The 20,989-nt window shown below is 47.1% G+C and overlaps 1 protein-coding gene across 1 annotated transcript; it reads left to right on the top strand.

Annotated features, from left to right (window-relative positions):
• Positions 1-314: 314 nt before the first annotated feature.
• On the top strand, positions 315-8,854 carry FKBP6 (FKBP prolyl isomerase family member 6 (inactive)). The gene is made up of 7 exons (XM_059829489.1): positions 315-441; positions 1,832-1,921; positions 2,424-2,626; positions 3,913-4,032; positions 5,094-5,288; positions 5,618-5,727; positions 8,776-8,854. The coding sequence occupies exons 1-7, from the start codon at positions 315-317 to the stop codon at positions 8,852-8,854; spliced, it is 924 nt and encodes a 307-aa protein (XP_059685472.1).
• The last annotated feature ends 12,135 nt before the right edge of the window (positions 8,855-20,989 follow it).

Below are 20,989 nucleotides of genomic sequence, written 5' to 3'. Positions count from 1 at the left end.
AGGGTGCACTGCGTAGCCCCGTGACGCCTCCATCGCCCATTGGCCGATAGCTGCGCAGAGGCGTGTCCTGCCCGAGAGGCGCCGGCGCGTGGCTCTTAAGCAGCGTGTTGGGACGCGGTCGCTCCTCGGAGCGTGATTGGCTGAAGGGGCAGCGTGTGGTGGGCGGTGATTGGTGAAGAGGGCGAGGGGCGGGACGAGACCAGGTGCTCTGGGTGATGGTGGGCCGCGGCGGGGCTGTGGGCCAGGCCCGGGGCCGAGCCGGGGCTGGGCCCGAGCCCGCGGGGCGGCCGTACCCGGCGGAGCAGGCCCCGGCCATGTCCCCCTTCCAGTGCCTGGCTCAGGCCCGGGGCCTGCGGGACCTGAGCGGCGATGGAGGGGTGCGCAAGGAGGAGCTGCGCCCCGGCACCGGGCAGGCCGTGCCCCCCGCCGCCTCTGTGGCAGGTACTGCTGGGGCCGCAGGGCCCGCGGTGCTGGGCGGGCTGAGGTGGCCGTGCCCCCGGTACGGGCTGGGGGAGGCTGTGTGGCAGCGGCTGCGTACCCCCCTGTCTCAGGGCCCGGCCTGCTTTTCACACCTTCACCAGGGCCCTGTGTTGTCTGCTCCGTGCCGCCAGCCAGGCGTCCTGCAGCCAGTGCTGCCTGAGCTCGCTGCTGGGCTCCCCAGGGGGTTTGGTGCGCTCTGCAGTAACGCTGTGCCCTCCTTCGTGGGTGCAAGCCTGCAGGCAGGTTCCACTGACCATCTCCTGAGCAGCTTTCTTTATAAATGGCAATTGTTACCTTTAATCTGTGGTTAGCAATGCCCCCCCCCCCCCCAAAAAAAAAAAAAAAACAACCCCAAACCTAAAAGAAAACCTAAAATCCTTAGAAATGCAGATTGAGGTCAGGGTCTTGTCCTCCTCTATGTCATTTACCTCTCAGTGCAAGGTCCTTGCTTTGGTCTCTGTGGTTGGGCCTGAAGTGTGCAGTGGGAGAAATAGAGAGGACAGAACCTGTTGTAAAAGATTCCCCTGAGTCTCTAGCGTTGAGGTGCTTGTGGCTGGCAAATCTGAGTGCTTTGGACTTTAGCATGAGATCAGAACGAGAGCTTAAAGGTGCTTATATTATAGAGTAGTACGTCTTTTTCTTTCAGAGACTGCTCTGCCTTATCACTATTTTAGCACTTAGGATACTCTGTTTAACTTCTTGTGGCTGACAGATTAAGTGCAAGGGTGTCCTGACCTTGAGAAGAGCAGGATTTCCAAGTTCCACCTGTGTTCACAGTACAGAGAAGAAGTTTGAAGCTGAAAGTGGTTCCTGAAGTGCAAGGGCCTGGTACCACGTCAAAGGAAGCCCATTACAGTGTGTTTTCTAACTAAGAACTGGAGTTATCTGTACAGCTCTGTGGGGAGCGGCTGAGCTTGGAGGGGTACATTTCTCGCTTTGTTTCTCTTTCTAGGCCTCTAGCTTTGGTTAGGAAAGGCTTTATTACAGATTTCTGCAGGTAACTGGGGCATTTTAACTTACACAGCTGAAGTTTCCATTCCCATTCTTAGAAACAAAATCACATCCCTTGATTAGAAAGGCATCAAGACTGTGAAGCAGCTGTTTTTATTTGGTGTTGATGTTAAAAGACAATCAACACCACAGCTACTTGGATGTGACCAGGTTTTTGGTATAAAGACAAAGTAGTTTGTGCTACCTCTGCTGTGCAACAGCAGAAGGAAGGAAGAAAAGCAGGATAAAAGGGTGATGTTGCAAAACCAGCTCCCAGCGTGCTTCCGATGGTACTGTTACTGGATATGAAATCAAACTCTTGCTTTTCTCTTCTCCCCGTTCCTCGCTTTGGGCTGCATAGTGAAATACTCTGGGTACCTGGAACACTGCAATGAGCCCTTCTGCACAAATGGCTACAGCAAGTCTCCTGGGCTGATGAAACTTGGAAAAGGTAGGTTTGAGCTGAAAAGTTTGTCCTGGGACTCAGGGTTATAAAGACCAGCCCATTAAGACATGTCAATTTAAATGCTGTTTAATATCTTTAGGTTATTTGAAACCTTTAAAACTTGTTAATAGAATCCAAAAGCCTCCTGCTTCACACAGGTGATGGTCAACTTGGAACTGATCCTCCTCTGCCCCTCTTGACTGTGGGAGTGAGCAGCAGTGCCCATGCTGTTTGTGGCAGCAGGGGTGCTTGCTGCCTGCCCTGAAGCAGCTGCTTGTCTTGGTGTTTTTAAATCACCTGAGAGGAGATGTTGCTGTTTATCATGTGCGTGGTCCCACAGCAGACTGCTCCGATGAGCCATAACAGGGGGCAGTTGACCATTGTGGTTGCTGAGATATGAGCTACCAAGGATTTTTAGCCCCTAGGCTTTAGGAGAAATTGTTGTTTGGAGTCTGAGGGGGTTTCCAGGTTTGCATTTCTCATGACCTTCCATTTCTTCTTGTGACAGACATTACACTGGGGGGCCTGGAAATTGGCCTGCTGACGATGAAGAAGGGAGAGGTGGCAAGATTTGTCTTCATGCCAGATTATGCTTATGGGCGGCGGGGCTGTCCTCCTCTCATTCCCCCAAATGCCACCGTCATGTTTGAAGTGGAGGTGCTGGACTTCCTAGACTCAGATGAATCTGACACGTTCTTTGAGTTGACTGCTGTGAGTTGCCTTAATAAGGTTTGAGACCTAAATCTGGAGGCTAAAGCTTTGTTGTCTTTCCTTCCAGTTGCTGTTGCTCATGTATTACATATGTTTAGCTTAATTGCAGGTGCAGTTATCCAGACCCTGGGCTGCTAGCTCCACTCTGATACAAACACATGCCCTCTAACGCTACCCCTGCACACCGTGCTCTGTTTGCACTCCTGTGTAGAGGGAGAAGCTGGGTGCTGCCTTTGTTCCCCTGTGCTGGAGTCAGTGGAACTTCATTTATTTTTAGCTTTACAGGAAACCTCATGGTTTCACTAGAGGGCACCAGCTTCCAGGAATTTCTTTGAAGGAACAGTAATGAGCTGTCTGTAAAAAATCCTGTGTTCAAGTGTGTCCATCAGTCCCCCCCCCCCGCCCCCACCCTTTGTCTCTGCTTCTTGGCTGCTCTCCCAAGTCCTCCTTCACTGTTCGCTTTCCTCCCTGGTGACTTACGGTGTTATTGTTAATTCCCCCTTTTACATGAAAAGGGCTTTGGGCTGTGGTTGTGGGTCAGTGAGTGGGGCACAGGCAGCAGCGCCGGTGAGGGAGGCCCTCCTCATTCCCTCCTCCTTCCCTCCTCCTGCTGCACAGGCCACTTTGTTCGCACAGAGCCCTGCGAGCAAACCACACTTCTTGCAAGAGAGCTTACTCCCCTTCTTGCCAGTTGCCCACCCTTCCTGGCTAACTTATCTCTCTCTGTGAGCTGGTTCAAACTTGGAAACCCAGGAGAAAACCTGTCCCTTGTTTTACTCTTTTTTTTTAATTATTGTTGGGGTTTTTTTGTTTTGCTGGGTTGATGTCTTGTGTGGGTGTCAGGCTGGTCCTGGAGCTGGCCGGAGGCAGCCACCATGGGTGATGCTGAGCCATTAGAGCAATGGAGCCTTTCAATCAGCCTCACCTCCTGTGCCAGCGATAGCATTTGTGTTAACTGCTCTGTGCTAAGCAGGTGAGAGAGTTGGGCAGGATTTAAAAAATTCTTGCTTTTTTTCCCCACCCTGAAGTCCCTTTGGTCCTGGTGAGCTTTCTAACCTGTTTGGTAGCACTCTTCACCAGGAGTTATCAGCACAAGAACAGTGGCATGTTTCAGCCTGGCGAAGGGAAATACCACGTGGCAGTGGCCCGGCTGGACGCTGCAGGGGCCTTGGCAACGGCCTGGCTCCTGCTCTGTGAATAGAAGGGGACTGTGCAGGACTCTTCTGTTTAAGCTCTCTGCTTGTTTTCTTTTGTTTGAGCTGAAATTCAGGTATTTCTTTATACAGGAGCAGCAGGATACATTCCCGCTTCAAAAGGTGTTGAAAGTGGCAGACACGGAGAGAGAGTTTGGCAACTACCTCTACCGTAAGCGGCATTTTGAGGGTGCCAAAGGCAGATACAAAAGGGTATGACACCAGAAAAAAATGTGTTTTCCATTGTGAAAAGCTGTGAAAGCAATGATTATTGAGTGCTAGCTCACCATAACAAGTACAATTTAGAGATCAAATAACTTCATTATATTTTCTAGGCATAGTTTGTTATTTAAGAACAGATCTTAAACACCCGCTTTTGTGTGAGTGGCACTGGTAAGTGAAAGAGGAGAAGGCTTGGCAGAAATAGGCAGAACCCTTTTCCTTCAGGCTTGCTCCCTGTGGGCTCTAGCCGAGACAGAAGAGTACATCCCAGTGGCTGTGTGATCCCTGAGTAGTTTGCGTGGCTGACTGCTGAACTGGAGCCTTTCAGGTCAGCTTCTGCTGGAAGATGTTACAATGCAGCATGGCCTTGTATTGCAGCAGCATGCTGGTTAGTGCTTTGAGAAGTAGTCTAGAATCCCTGCGGTCTGGAAACAGAGGTATCGCTGGCATCCTGGGCACTCTACTTTTAGCTTTCTGGGAATTGCCCAGTACTTGAGGTTGGTAGGAACCTCTGGAGGTTGTCTACTCCAGCCCCCTGGTGAAGGAAGGTCAGCCACAGCAGGAGGCTTCCCAGGACTGGGTCCGTTCAGGTTTTGAACATCTCCAAGGATGGAGACTCCACAGCCTCTCTGGGCAGGAAAATACTCGGTTGTTCCCAAACTGGAATGTATCTCCCTTTGTTTCGGAAGTAGTGAGGTTTTGTGAGATTTTTTTCTCCCCCCCCATTTAGGGTTGCTTTTCCTTGGTATTTCTTTGTAACAAAAAAAGCCTTTCTCCCTGTAGGATTTATCTTCTGTTTTTGGCCTTAAAATCTGGGTGTAATATTTTAATTCTGCTGCTTTCAAGTTCCTTGATAGGTTCCTAAACCTGTAGTCTTATGGCAGAGCTGGCTAGTCAAGCTGATAATGCCATGCAATATATTTAGAGTTTTGGTTATTATTTTTAACTAACCTAGGTAAACAGAGACATGGGTGTAGCTGGCTGATGAGATGGATTTCTCACTTTCCCTAGCAGATTTTTTGCGCACTAATTCTTTTTTCCTGTCTGCTCAGGCGTTCTCCATCCTCGGTCGCAACCCTTCCAGTGAGGCAGAGCAGTGTCAGATCGATGCTTCCAAGTTGCTGGTGCTCTTGAATCTCTCGCTTACTTACCTGAAACTGGAACGTCCTGCCCAAGCTTTGGTGTATGGGGAGAAGGCCTTGGAGATTGACCAAAGAAACGCCAAAGCGCTGTTCAGGTGTGGCCAGGTGGGGAAAAAATAAATTCCTCTGGTAGCCACATCAAGGAAAACCCCAGTCTGACTGGCTGTGGAGAGAGCCTTGAGTGAACCGAGGAGAACCACTAAATTCTGGGCCAGGCCTCCTAAGCTGCTGCAGCAGTCAAGGTGGTTTGTTTGCATCTGACCTTTTGGAAAATCTGTCTCTCTGTAAATCTGTCACACAGATCTTTTCATGGGGGATTCCTGAGCTACCTGGATCTGTCTCAGAAATGTTTGTGGCTGCACATGTTTCAGTCCTGAAGAATGGCAGTGAGTCTGTATTTATCTTGCAACACATCTGTCTTCTTTCAATGGCAGGCTTGTCTCTGCATGACAGAATACGAAAAAGCACGGGATTTCCTGGTCAGAGCTCAGCACATACAGCCGTTTAACCATGATATTAACAATGAGCTGAAAAAGTTGGCAAGGTGAGAGAACTCCTTTCCATCCCTGTGGAAGAGAGAGTGCTTAGATGGGCTGGAACACCCACTCAAAAATATTTAAGATGTTTAAAAAAACAAAACACAAAAATGTTGGGTTAGTAAGTGACTTGGGAAAATGCAGAAAGTTGTTCTTAGTGTGGAGACAGCTGATTCAAACATTTTGAAAACACAGTGGCTACAGGTGATAGGTGAGAAGCTGAGAGCACCCACTCTGTACAGTTTCTCTGGGGGGATGTGTGTGTTATGCTCCTTGTGAGTAGGTAGGTCAGGGTGATGACAGGGAGACAGGGGCTGCTGAAATGCCTCAAAACCAATGAAATGCAGTAGGCTAGCGCTCAAGCTGATAATGTCCTGGATTAATAAGTATGATTTTCATTCCCTTTAAGATGTGTTGGTTAACTACAGCAGCTCTTCTGCACTGCAAGTGCTTCAGTATACAATGCTACAAATACTAATGTTTGTTAAAAGTGAATAAGTGAATTTCGTGCTGTCTTGGAGGTAGTAAGTGAGCAATCCTGAAGGCAAACTTTCCTTTCACCCGCAGGCTGAGAACAGCACAATCCTGCCAGCTTTAGTCATGCCCTAGCCCCACCAAAACATGACTAACGCTAGTCTCTTCCCTCATTCTGTTCTTCCTTTTGAAACTGGCAAAAAGCACTAGCTAGTTCCCAAAAGTGTGTGCTGTACTTCTGGCACTCTTCACGAATGCACAAGGTGATGCAGTCCCCAGCTTCAGAGATCACAAAGCAGCCCTTGAATACGAACCCTCTTCTTCTGTGTGTTGCTGCTAGGCATTTGCAAAAAGGTTTGTAGGCAGCAGTAACATCTCGTATTAGAGTAGTTGGTGCGGCTGGAAAAGCCAGTCTTGTGGGCTGAGTGCCTTCACCAGGTGACATTTTGGTAGAGGGCTGTCCTTACACATCAGTGTCCTATATATCCACGTTGTCTTTAATAGTCTGTGATAACACCAAGTCTTCAAGCTTGTTCTGCTACTTCTGAAGTACAAAGAACTTGAAGGCAGTATTAGCTGCTGCTCTGGAAATCTGAAATAACCAGTTCTATTCACCCTGATCTGCCTCTGGGTATGTAGCTACCCAGTTGCTAGGTGAGCGCAAGTAGATATGAAATAGATCTGGATGGCTGGCTAGCTACTCTTGGAGGCTTAGTATGCGGGCAGCATCAAAGACCCGTGGTACAGTGCTGTAAGACATGATGCTTCTAGAATCAGGACTTCCCTTAGACTCATTCGAAATATGTTGGCAGGTAAAAGAGAAATCTTGCTAATAATGTTGAGGTTGTGCTGCTATGAAGCAACAAGGCATTCTGCCTTTGGGGAAGCAGCAGGCAGGCTTGTCAGCTCTTGACTCTGGAGATAGCAGCATGTACAGCTAACGCGTGTGTCAGTAAGCTGAGTACGCACTAAACCACTGTTGTCTCAGTTTCTGCTTCAGTGCCAGTTAAAATTGGTGTATTTTTTGCTTTTACTGTGACAGAGTGGAATTAGTATAAAATAGATGAAGGCAGCGTTATCAGGTGTTGTTAATGATGCCATACCTCAGTCTAGATCCTGTAACATTGCTAAACTGCCTTGCCTGAGAAAACTCGTAATGTGATCTGGCAAATGCTTCAGAAATGGACTATGAATAAAAATCTTATTCTTAGAGGCTTTTCCATTCCTTACTGAATACGTTCGTACTTTGCAAAAAGGAATATTGTGTGTTAATCAACAGCTACCTTTTGCTCTCTAAAACAAAACTTCAAAAGCATCTGTTTAACAGCTCAACCGAGTTCTTGGCAAAATTCACTTCACTGGAGAACAACAGGCAGAATCCAGGGTGAGGATTTTGTGGAACACCTGTCTGGTACCAGCTCTAGTGGTCTTGTTGGTGCAAATTCTGCTGCTGGATTTGGCAGTTCTATTGGAAAGCTTGCATTGCATTAAATCCAGAACAAAATAGTGTTGTTCTGACATCTGTCATGAATCTGCGCCTCCAAATGAGGGGCTCTTGGATTTCCTGCTGTGGTAGGTGCGTGAGCGTGCCATCCACAGACTAGGTGGGCATCCCTGATCTACTCAGTGTGGACAATTGTGGCAACATCTGTCTGAGGCTTAACAGAAGAGACTTGCTGTGCTGGGATTTCGTGGAACGAAACACTTGGAGGTTCTGGACCCAGGGGTGCTGAGACCTAGCTGGGGAGCTGAGACAGCATTAGCCAATGTCACACTTGTGCTGTTTCTGCTGTGTTGCAACAAAAACCTTTGCTTTTAACCTTATATGGTAGCAGATGCAGGAAAGCTGACCGTGTGGGCAGCCATTGATCCCTGGGATGGTGCCCAAACTGAGTCACTCTCTGGCTCAGGGATTCCTCACCAGTGAGACCTCGTTGCCAGTGAGGTGAGAGCACAGGGTGCGGAGAACACTGTGCTTGGAGGAGCAGCGATTAAAATGGAGCAATCTGGGCAGCTTTTGCCATGCTAATGTGATGCTGGCAGGGAAGTGAGAATGGAGGAGGAAGCATCTGCCCTGTCATCCACTTACTGCGGACACAAATCCCTGCTGTCTCCTATCCATCCTCTGCCCAGATTCAGTGTCAATGGTAGACATCCTGGAGTAGGGCATTTGGATGATGTCTCCTGCTAGGTGCTGGAGGAGCTCACACAAGCAGTGACATAAATGAGGAGACACAAAACTAGACCACAGGTTACAGGTGGGGGTTCCTCTGCATTGTCATATGCTTGCAAAACTGGTGTAGGAAGCATGTGGCTACCAAAAGTTAAATGATCTACTTAGCTAATAGTCACCAGTGAAGCAGAGACCCAAGGTCTGGGGATGGGGCACAATGTTTCCAGCTCTCCTTCCCTGACATGGCAGAAAGCAGGGCTTGGAGGAGCTCTGTCTTTGCTACCAGCATACTCTTACATGAGGCTAATTTATTTTTATAGAAAAAATAATATATATTTTCTGTTTGTGGCACTGATGTTTGGGCGGGCAGCCCACAGCCTGTGATGCCATGCTGTGCTCTGCTTTGCAGCTGCTACAAGGACTACATGGAAAAGGAGAAAGAAATGTGCTGCCGAATGTTCGCCCCTCTCAACTCTTCTTCTGGCTGACCAGAAATAAAGGTAATCAAGTTGTGAAAAAGGCTGAGGTCTCCCAAAACCTCTGTCGTGTCTGAACTGTTTTCAGGTGGGGAACCTGCTTCCTTTCTGCGTGGGAGGATTTTGGAGGCAAAATGTAAGGTAATAGGAGGGTGTGAATGGGGAGAGGCAGGATGGTGGGGTGAAAGGCTGCTACATCGTGGGCTTGGGGAATCTTTCCTGCGAGGCAAGCTGGCGTGGGACAGGAACCTGAAACTGGCAGCACTTGACTAAGGTTGGTTTTGTTGTTTCCTGTGCTGCTCATCCCAGCTATTCCCTGTCAGAGCCAGGGGGAGAAATAGCTGTGTAGTCTTGTTTCTCTGCCAATTAAAAGAAACAAAAAAAAATTGTTCCTGTCAAACTTAAGAATTGGATTTCCTCCTCCCCTCCAGCGCTCCTGTCTGGAGCTGTTGGAATGCCTCACTTCAGAAAAATCTAAATATTTTATTTCTGGGTTTTTTTAAATATTAAAAAACCTGTTTGTATAGAAAATTTCAAATAGATGTTTTGGACTCTTTAAAGCCTTAAATCTTCTGGCAAAATTGACGGGTTTATAAATGCACAAAGGCTCTTTGATCATTCTTTTTTTTTTTTGTCAAAACCTTCGAGGGGGTGTAAGGGGGAGTGGAAATCTTCGCTGGTCTCTTGCCTCAGGGTAGACCCTAGGGAAAGAGTTGCGGAAAATGACAGCAGCCTTCTGTCAGGAAGCATCACCAGCTCAGGGCTGTCAGAGTTTGCTGCCATTCTCTCTCATGCAATACAGGCAGTACCTCTTCTACTTGCAGAAGATGAGTATTGGCAGCCTTTCCGTCAGTAGCAGTGCGAGTGCAGGTCTGGTATTTTAAGGTTGGCTCTTTTGTCTGTGCGTGTGAGGATGCTAAGGTAGTATTTGAGGAAGAGGTTTGATTGAATGGTTGCCTCCTAAAGCAACACAACCCTCTTCTGTACTCTTCACTCCTCCCGCTGCCCCTGTGCCTGGGTCTGAGCTGGGCATGTGGCTAAACTGCCTCGGAGCACAAATTCTTCTGCCCTGGGTTCAGGATGAGACTGGTCACATCTGTTAGCAAGTACTACCCCCAGGCAAGCAGCTGTGAAAGGGGATTTAAGACTGAGGAGCAGTCTTGCCAGCGTGTGCAGGAAGTCTGTGGCTCTGAACTTGGCAAGGAGGCTCTGATTCTCCTCTTGCTGAATTTCAGAGACTTGCAGTTTGGAAGCCTGTAGGACTTGGGTCTCGTGTCTGACGGTAGTACGTAGCTGTGCCTGACCTGGGAAGCTGCTTGTGTCGATCTGTGCGTCAGCTGGCCCTGCTTAGTGGTGGGAGCTCTGAATGAGTGTGGTGATCTGCTGGGTCACCAGTCAGCTCCTCCACTGGTAAGGTTGTGTGGCGTCTTTTTTTTTTTTTTCCCCCAAAAAGCAGCTTGCAAAGATGCTGATTTCCACATAGTTGATGTAACGGCACATAGCTATTGTTGCAAGTAAAACAGTGTTTTCAGTTAGTGAAGACTGAGAAGTGCAAAGGGGAAGGGAAAAAGCAAAACCTCTGCTGGAGGCAAGCTTAAAGATTGGACTGAATTGTTCATCAGCCAGAGTTTCTCCACTGACTCCTGCAGATGCACACGTACAATGATTTTTCTGGAGTTCTCCTGCCTTACACAGCTGACGGACAGCTGTCAGTCAAAAAGATTTCTAACCTTCTTTGAAGTTGATGGTAGTTTATTTTTAATACTGTAACTAAGTCTTCCAGACAAACACAAATCACTGCGACCTACACAAGAATGTACTGTTAACTCATTGCAAGAAAAATCCCTTGCTGGAGGAGGTTCTTGCAGGGCTGGGCCTCGTGCTAGCTGAAGGTTGGTTTGCTGCTGCATCTTGCTTAAAAACTTCATTACGTATTCAGAGAGGAGCAAAGCGGTTCCAACTGGCGCTCCTGCTCTCTATCAAAGGCACCACTAATTAGTCAGACTTGAGGCAGAACATTCTTTGGTGTTTTCTGACAACTTTGTATAAGTTCAGTTTAGGGCACAAGCTGTACTCGGTCAGTCTGGCAGGCCTGCTTCATCCTTTCTGTCTTAGGCATTGGGTGAGTAGATGGCCTGTGAACGCTGCCTGTAGCTCATGTTTAATGATCCAGTGGAATCACAACAGTTATGGAAAACTTTACTATATACCAGCTGGCAGGTGCTTGTTAAGCGTTGACCTGACCCGTTGTCTAGCTTACCAGCTAAATGACTCGGAGCTGTACTTGTGGCATTTTCTCCCCCCTGAAACACTGCTATGTCCATCCCCCTGCTTCAGAGCTCCTTCCCAGGTGGGTTTGCTGTACCTTTTGGTGAGTTCTGCAGTGGTTGCTCTGTTACAGGGACAAATGCTTCATTTCTCTGTACTGAATAATCCAGGGCTGTGTTGTATGTTTTTGCATAATGACACTCAAGCCCAGACACACTTGAGGATCTTCATTCTGCCTGGTATTTCTGTATCCCTCTCACTGTAGAGTCCAGTTCCTGTAATTGCCACAAACAACATCTTGCTCAGAACACACTTTCTTCTTTTTTAATGGAGTTTCAGGTCAGAATAAATCTTCTCTTTGGTGAAATGCAGGGCCACTTGTGATGCTTCATGGAGGAATTCAGAAATACTCAGAGGGAGAAACAGAAGCACAAACACTTTCTTAAATCCATCCTGCTGCAGTTCCTTGCAAACGCAGTGGCTTGGGTCTTGTGCTTGCCCCTCTTTTGGTTTGGGTTGTTTACCTGCCTCAGTATACTTTGTGTGGTGCTGACGTGTTGAGCCAGGTTACCTGGGATGTGCATAGCTGAAAGTCCTCCTCAGTGTCCCCTAAATTGCAGGATGGATGGGCTGCAGAACGCTGGCTTATTGGAGCTTTTTGTTCTTTCTTGTTTGACAGAGCCAGCAGAAAAAAAAGGAATTTCTTATCATTGTATTGCTGTGGTCCTTCATGATAAGAGAATGTAATCATGAGGAGTGGGGACAAATTCCCTAGAAATGCCTGGATTCTAGTAGAGGGACCTTGGTGATAGTTTCATCCTGGAAAGATGAGTCTGAGCTTTCTTTTATTATAGGTGCGCCGAAGTTGAAAGCTTGCCTTTAATGTATATCTCGGCTCAATACAGAGGAGAAGTGGCCTCAGTAGTTGAGAGCACACAGGGAAGTGTTCCAGTGAAAACAAACAATGCTGAAATTATGGCAGGAAACTATGACTCTGAGGTCAAATTTGAGATTGCTACGAATAGCAGGGTCTAGCAATTCTGAAGCCATTAATTGGTGAGAATTGGCTGCAGAACTGGGGCTGTACCACCAGGTAGAAGTGACTATAATTGGGCTTAAAATCGGCAGCAGTTGCCAGTTAAACTGACCTAATAAGCTGAAAGAGACTTGCAAATAAACTGAGAAGTATGTTCATAACACAGTCAAAACTCCTGCCTTGGGAAGGCTCCAGACTTTGAGTAAACAGCGTCTTGCTCCTTCCCCTCCTGCTCTCCCTTATTACTGAGCAGATCTAAAATGTGCCTCCTGCTGATACTGTCCCTACCCACTGTGTAAAGCTGAACAACAGACAACCGGCAATTTCACTTCTCCTTTAGAATATGCAAATTATTGTACCACTGAGATGTCCTGTGCTGTGAAGGAAATTGTTAAATATCTGCTTTATGCTGAGCATTGCTGGAGCGAGTGGGAAGGCTTGAAGGATGACTTAATTAAGCATTCTCCTTGCTAAGCAGAGGAAGGAGAAAAGCTTTAATAAGGCAGTTGGGTTGAGGGGTTTTTTTGTTTTCCCTCCAGCTCTCTCCTCTTCTAGCATCTTTTTTTCAGAGGAGTTCCGCAGTTCATGCCTGCAGTAGTACCTGTAATACCTCTTGAAGATTGGTGGGCTCTGGTCTCTTCTAGAAACTGTCAGTGGAGAAATGACTGCACCACCTCTGCTTAGGGATGCCATGACATGCAATATCTCAGTGCCCTACCGTGCCGTCCTCCAAGGCATTGGTGAAGTCATGGTTCTCCAGCCTCATCAGAGGACTGCCTTGGGGCCCACCCCAGGGCCACCCTCTCTGAGACTTAGCAAGTAGCTAAAGTATCGGCTTCCCCTTTGCGTGCTCCCAGGTGAGGCAGGAGCGGGTTCCTGGCAGCGTTTCTCCTCAAGCTCCTGTCTGCCTGCCTGAGGCCACCCAGCACACTGCTCTGGAAAGGACAGGCTGAGCCCCCAGCGAATACCCCTCTGCGGCTTTTATTTCTCAGAGCTTTTGCCAGCAGCTGGAAGATAAAATATGCTGCTGTTACAAATCAGTAGAGAGTGAAAAGGATGTTGGGCTCTTCTCATTCCCATGATACTACTTGGCTTATCATGCAGGTAGAGTTTAAAGGGAATGGTCTATGCGTAAGATGTGAATTTCTTTATGAAGAAAGTTTTCGTTTTGCAGAACATTCGGAGTTACTGGCCTGCACTTCTAGCAGCAAGGAGACGCATGGCTATTTTAAGGTTTCCTCTGAAGTCTCCTTTCTCCACCCCTTGTGTTTCAGTTGTGATAAGCTATATGAAGTGTAAGGAAAAATGTTTTGTTACCTTGATGGGTAAAAAGGCAAATTGGATAAACCTACACCCAAGGAGGTGGTGACCAAACCGATTTTGGAAGGGAGCCTGCTGCAGGTGCTGGTGACTCATATGCCTGGGATCACGTTACAGCTTAGCTGTGCTGGTGGCTGAGGCACAAAAGTCCCCAGTGCTGCTTTCGGCCCTTGTGGCGTTACAGACGGTGGTAAGCAGCTCTCCCGACGCTCTTGCCAACCCAGGCAGAACGGTCATGCCTGGCCACCAGTCCTGCTGATCTGGCGTGCTCCAGACTTTCTCTCTGAAGTAGCAGAAAAAATGTCTTTATCCTACCTATTTCTCTTAGTCTTAAATCTGGGGATTTTAAAAGATCATGCCTTACACAGCAGAACAAAGGGCCCTTTTCCATACTTGTGTGCTTGTTCTTCTAGTCCGGTTTCTTGAAGGACTGTTGAGTGTAGAGAATTGTAACCGTGCCTGTATGAAGAATCATGTATCCTGTTGGGCTTGGAGGACATTGCCACCTCCAAAGAGCGAAGGATGTTTTTCACTGCTTGCTTATTTCAGTGACATCTCATCCTGAGCAGACATGCTCAATGATCTAAATCACTGCACGTGGACGTGGGCCAGCTGTGGCCTGGCTGGTGTACCCACATATCCTACCCACTGGGGTCAATGTCGCTGAACATGGGTGTCCCTGTGTCTTGATGCTTCAGCGTGTCACTGAACTGAGGACTCTGCTGCCGGGACAAGGCGTCAGAGCCTGTAGCAGCATTTGGAGCAGAGGGGAGCTGGAACGCAGCAGAAGGTAACACCACACACAGTTGGGAGGAAAAAAAAACTTTGGTGGTACGAACCATGCCCTGGTGGCTGATTTTTTTGGGGGGACCTTCTGTGGGGTTTTTTTTTTGCTTATTCCACAGTCTCTGCTTACTTCAAATGAAACTGCAAACTTTTAATGACCTGATAACCCTAGGCTTCAGTTGAGATGCTCTCCTGATTATGAGAGGGTGCTGGTCAGGGTCTTAGGAGACCTGCCAGCTTTCTGCTCCAGCAGAGTGAGTGGTGAAGCACTGACAAATTTTGGAAGAGTTTAAAATGCTCTATGTGGGCATTGTAGTAGCTATGATGATACAGAGATAGCTGAGGTTAGCAAAATAAGTGCTAAGTGCCCTCAAAAGTGTTCATTGTGATTTTGGGACATACTCCTCTGCTTGTGAGCTGCCAAGCATCGTTCACCAAGCGCAGCCCCATAATGGGGTGTCCTTTCCATCAGCAGCAATGCAGAGCAGCTGACAGGGGATCGGGGGCTACATCACTGCTTGAACAGCACCAGGGCATTGATTGCTGTGTCTGACATCGTGGCAACAGCATGATGCAAAAAGACAATGTTTATGGTTGTCAGCACCAAGAGGCAGGAGATACTAACGAGGGCTTCAGGTTTGGGGAATGCTGCTTTCAGAAAGCCTTTTTGCTTAAGATGCAGGGAGTGTCTTAGCACTACTGTGAGCTGGTTTGCAGAACTGCAGAGTTATTTCCAGTAAGGGTAGATATGACCTTCACGTGCCTCTCCCACTACCCACCCTGCTTTATCAGGGACCTGTTGATTTGACAGAATGCTGAGCATTATTGACATGAAAGTTATCTGAGCTCTTGAAGGACTGGGAGCTGCTGTAAGGATCCGTTTCAGCCCGGACTTGCTGGATGAAGTCCCTTCTGAGTCAGAAGTGTATGTTGAAGAGTTTATCCCTTCTTTCACCTTCGCATAATTGTTCCTCATGTGAGACCTCTTGCTCTCTGAAGAAGTTGTTTTGTTGCTTTGTCTGGTTGCTGGTTTAAGTGACTTTTTTAGAAATGCTTGGGAAAGAGCTCTGCTTTCTGGTTTTCCTTTTTGCTTTAAGTATCCTTGTCCTATCAGAGATCTGAGCAGACTTGACAGATCCTTCTTCTATCACTTCAGGTTCAGGATGGTAGTGCATGTCATCAGCATTCAGGGTCTTTGGAATCGAGACTTGTTAAAGATCTCTGGAGAATTCATCCTGACACTGAGCTGTCTGTGTAGCATACAGGCAGTGCTTGAAACTCGCTGTGGATCCTTTGCAGAGCTGAGGATCATGACAAATTGACTTGTAAAAAAAAAAAAACCACCCCATCCTGAGAAAAAAGCGTGTAAGCGCAGATCTTCAGATGGCAATGGAAGTTCATATAGCTTGGTTATATACACAAGGAGTAGCTCATCTGCTCCTTGCACCTTCATCTATCAGTTTGGACATCTGGTGCAGCCGTGATGGGGTAGTTGGAGCCTGCTCAAGCCTTCAGACGTGGGGAGTCTGTGACCGTCTGTGTGTTCGTGTGCTACCACGCTCTGAAGATAGGCTTCACAGCCATCGTGGCCATAACAGTGAGTCCACTTGAAGCAGTAACAGCTGGACATCCCCAAACACCACATTAGAGAGAGAAATGACAGTGTGGCTGACTGTGGAATCGCTTCTGTAGAGAGCAGATAAGTGGTACCCTAATTAGGTAATTTTCTGAAGGCACTTTGCATGCTCATAGACAGGCTCCCTGAGATGGTGATATGTCGTGTTCCCATGATAGCCTGGCATTGTAAATAGCTGTTTCTTCTCCTCGTATCAGGGTGGATTGCCCAGCACATCTTGTTATCGGCTAGCTGATAGCACCCTAGCTGTCGCTGGGCTTTTTTCTTGCCATTCAGAGCTGCAGCCTGTCAGTAACCTCTCATGGGGTCCACGTGGTGTGTTTCAGAAGGAGCTTGTTCACCTCCTGGTAGCTTTTCTCCAGGCTGTCATTCCAGAGTGGCAGTTCCTTTTGGACTTGTTGGGGTTGGAGTGAAGAGCACTTGGGCAATTGCCATTCAAGAAGGTTTTAGCTCCTTTGCTGATCTATGCTCCAAATGTGTGCACGTAACATCTACTTTTCCAGCGTGTTCATGTGGAGCTGTGATATAAGATGGACCATATCCTTCTGACTACCAAGTCAAAACTTCCCTTCCTTTCTTCTCCATGGTCAGTGAGAATCCTATTAAGATTTGAACAGAAGTGTTGGAAAAGAAGGCATTCTGTCTCCCATAACAGACATGTAGAGGCTATATTTCTCTGTACGTCCTTTAAAGGTACTTCTCTAGGACATAAAAGCCCTGCCCAGGCTGCCCTCCACGAAGCTGATGACTTGATTGCTTCTTTCGAGGAGTGCTCTTCTCACTGGGGCTTATCTCAGTGCGATGCTGCTGCTTCTGAGCATGGGTTTAATGAGGACTGAACTGGCTTCGAGCGCATGCTTTGTACTTTCCAATTTCCTCGTGCTTTGGCAAAAATTTTATCTGCTGCGTTTGGTGCCTACCTGACACTTCTCTGCAGCCCTGCTAGAGATGGAGGCTGGAAAGAGGGAGCTGGGGAAGAGGTAGCAACAGTTCTTTATGCAAGAAAGCAGCTTAAACAAATTTTAAAGCCTTAGTTAAACATTAACTTTTAATTATGGCTTTAATGCAGAGTAAAGGTGACTGTGATTATAAATGACCTGTGACCTGGCATGTTGCTTACTGTAAATTGATGATCGACTGCCTTGTCTTTCTGAAGCATGAACTAAAATAGCTGGTACCGACAGACTTCTGCCTGAACTTCAAAGCAAGCGTGTGCCTTGTTGGTTTGCGTGGCTGAGTTGCTGCCAACCTGCTGTTAAGGGAAGGAAACAAACGTTGGAGCCGGGTCCTGGTTGGAGCGCGCTGTTCTCCTACCTGCAGGAGCAGCAGACGCTTTGAACGCGATCCAACACTCTGCGTCTTCGGGGCCGTGTGTTTCCCCTCCACTTCTCTTTTGATTGTGTAGCCATTAGGTGGAAATGAAAGAGATGAACTGATCAAACACTCCTTGAAATGGCTTTAGGGTTTCAGTTTGAATATTTTTTTAATTAGCTCCATGTAAAGACTTTATTACTTCACATAGCAGCCATGAAACCAGAAGACTTACAGTTTGATCCTTTGTTTTTATGGTGCACAAGAAGTCTCAGTAGCTGTAGGTTTTATACCCAGCTAGACACCCCAAACCACAACTAACAGTCGGTGGGAACATCAAGTGATTATCTTTTAAGTATGCCTATCAGGGACACACAAAAGGAAGTGCTGTGTGGGGCTAATATTAGACTGACAAGTAGCAGAGTAGAAGTCAGTTGCATTTTAACAGGAGCAAAGATGCTTTTCTCTCCTAACGTGCAACACTACAGCACATCAAGTATAATGATATTTTTTTTCCACTGTAAAAACCTTTCTTTCCTTGTCCTAGTTGCTAGAACTTTATGCCATGAACTGGAGAAATTATTTAAGCATTTCTATCTCTGATTCATTTTCAAAGAGAAGAGGTCAGCTGAAGTGTCCTCCAGTAGTTTTCCTTCTTTAGAAACTTCTTCCTCCCCCTTCTCCTGGTGAGGGGGAGATACAAGAAAGCACTGCCAGCCTGAAGCTGACTGTGAAAATCTTGCGTTACAGTGAACCCCATTAACCCCCAACTTTGGAAGGTTTGGCAATAAAAGGTGGTCCACTAAATGAGGCTGTAACATGGGATTTCGTGAGTCTGGGTGAACCAGGACAGTGACTCTGCACTGAATTGTTACCCTGAGTCCTAGTTTGTGCTAGGGTAGAAGTCTTTGCTGATGTGTTTCTGGCAATCTTTAAAGTTGCTCGACTGTTCTGTGCTTTCATTATCCCAAACTTTAAATTGGGGGCAGCCCTTGAGAGAGGCAGATTGTACTGATTCAGACTCGTAGTTTTCTGGCAGGGTGGCATTTGAGTCACGGGTTTCATGTGGCTCTGAGCATACTGACTGAATAAAACCCGGCTTCTTCAGGGTCATTGGAGGAAGATGAGTAATCTGGTCGACCTCATAGCTAACCCCACTCTGAGGTGGGAGGTTGGACTAGAGACCTACTGATGTTCCTTGCAACCCTAATTATCCTGTGATCCTGTGGTGCCTTTCAAGGATATATAATAAATGAGGGGTGGATTTTGAGCATCATGTGATGCTTCATCTTCTCATCCTTTAGTCTGTAAAGCATCTGTTTTCCTCACAATTACTGCTCTTTTTTTTTTTTGCCTTCAGGTTAGCAGTCTGTAAGTCGATATCCTCTAAGGAGCAGGCTTCCCCATTTTGCTACTAGTAATTTGATTTACATCAATTTGATTTACGTTTGCAGGGATCGGCACTGCAGCTGAGCAAGCTGTAGTGGCTATGGCTGCTGAAAGACTATCAAAAATTAGTTTGGGCTCCTGGTATTCTTAAGCTGAGAGAAGACAGGGCATCTTTTGAACGTACCTCCTTTGATCCTCAAAACTTCTGTAGAAGACAGATAATGGGTTATCTTGTGGAAAGGTTTCCAAGGATTTTCCTGATTTTTCTTATTTATTTTTTTTTCCTTCTGCTGTTCATCCTATGGATGATGAAGGGATGAGGCTGACTTTTTCAGCAGTGTTTCGATACCATCTGCACTCTGACAAATCAAGGAAACACCCTCCGTAGTAGTATTCCTCTGTGAGTATCTCAGAGGTGCCAATTGCAGCAACATCGTGAGCAGCAGGATGTTGAAATATGTAACAGGCACATCAGAAAGCAGTGTGAATATGCGTGCTGAGTGTGTCTTATCTCAGGTGCTTAATGGCTTTGGAGACAAGAGGGAACTCCACATTACGCTTGCATGCACCACAGCTCCACTGCAGTTCTTGCAGTGTTTGACCAGCACTTGAAAACCAACTCAAACAGCTTGCGAGGGCTGGGGAGCAGAAGCTGCTGGTTCTGTCTGCAAGTGGAGAGGCAGAGGGAAAGCATGGTTGGGAGAGGCACTGAAGGAGCAGGCGAGCTTTTGGCAGCCAGGTCAGTGCTGTGGAACCGTAGCCATGTAGAAGGCGAGGTAGGTGATCCGAGTCCTGATCAGTGACCCAAGAGGTTCCCCTTTGAAATATGGAGGTGGGGAGGGGGGAAATCACAGCTTAGAAACAGTTCTGGTTTATATCCAGAGAAGACTGACGTATGCCTAGATACTGCTTTCTTTCTAGTGAAGCTCTTGTGACCCTAAAGAGCTGGAGAGGTGGGGTGGGGGCTCCAGATGAGAGAGAGAGGCTTTGCTGGGTACTGAGTCTGTCACCTTCGCAGTGTGTGCTGGGACTCTAAGAATGGTAAGGACCCAACTGCAAGTGAGAGGGGTGGGGTAGGGGGGAGCTGAAGAGCAAAATGCTGCAAGTACTTTGTGATCCATTGCTGGTGACGTGGTGGTGTGGCCTGCAAACGGGAAGGGGTTGTGGGCAAGGGGGGAAGATGGGAGCAAGCAAATATGGCAAGAAGCAATAGAAATCTCAGATGAGGAGAATGATGAATCTTCTAGGAGACACAGGACTCATCTTCCAAAGGCAAAGAGTAAGTATCCAGGCACTGCGTTTCCCAGAACAGGGTTGGAAAAGCACAAGTGATAAGTAGCACGGATCACCCTCTGTAGGAAGGGAGGTGGCTTGAAGGGTGTTCTCAGGGTTTCTCAGAGCTGGACTTGCTAGTTTTGAGTTGTTGTCACTTAATACTCAGTTTCATCCAAGTCCTACATAAGGAAGTTGAATGAATTTTATGGGAATTTCACTGCACCCGTTCCACTTGTGCTAATCCACAAAATTCTGGGTGTTTCATTCAGGGCTACTGTAGATGTGTGCTAGTAATGATTGACCATTTAATGCTAAAATAGAATAAAATGTACAGCTGATCCCTGTGGGACGGTGACTGTGGTATTTTGTTATCCTAGGACCTCGCCAGCTAATGAAAAGAGCGGTTCTTGGAGAGGAAGGAGATCTACCTCTGAACACATGGAGATCTTGGCATTGCATCTATGTTCTAGGAAGAGGGGCAAGAGCACTGTCTTGTTTTGAGTGTGAAGTGGAGGTTCTGTGTTTATACGCAACCTGATTTTCCTGAAGTTAGTTTTGTTTGCCATATTCTGAGGCTGTTTCCGGAAGAACCAAGTCCTGCTGTAGGAGAGAGGAAGGCATTGCCTCTCTTCTCCCCTCCATGCTCTTTGAAGAAAACTTTTTTCCTGACATCCTACCTCTTGCAGGTTCTGGGCTGCTTTTAGGGAATCTGTAAATGGGAGTAGGATGCCATGAAGTTTGGTATTGTTTATACAGGTTGTTCTTTAAAAAAGTGTCTGTTTTTGTTCTGAGAAAATAAACCAACCTGAGAACTAATGCTGGCAGGACATGTGCCAATTTATTGTGCAAGACTGATTAATGTCTCCGTGTAAGGAGCTGGAATTTGGAAATAGGGTCTGGTTTGTTGCTGTATAGCTAGCTCCCTTCTTGGGCAACAGCATGTTATGCTCTTTGTTTTGGCTGAATGTTCCAGTGAATGTTGATACTAAATTTTTAACTACTTAAGAGTGCCAGCTTTATCCCCTACAAATATCGCTGACTCATCTAGCTTCGATCAAGTTGACTTCCTTTTGGAGCAAAATCCGCTGTGTGCTCCCCGTGTCTCTCTGAACATATGCCTTTGTGG

Source organism: Gavia stellata, chromosome 25 (assembly GCF_030936135.1).
Source record: "Gavia stellata isolate bGavSte3 chromosome 25, bGavSte3.hap2, whole genome shotgun sequence".
NCBI lineage: Eukaryota > Metazoa > Chordata > Aves > Gaviiformes > Gaviidae > Gavia > Gavia stellata.
The sequence above is the reverse complement of the archived record's forward strand: the minus strand, read 5'-3'. Positions and strand labels throughout refer to the sequence as shown.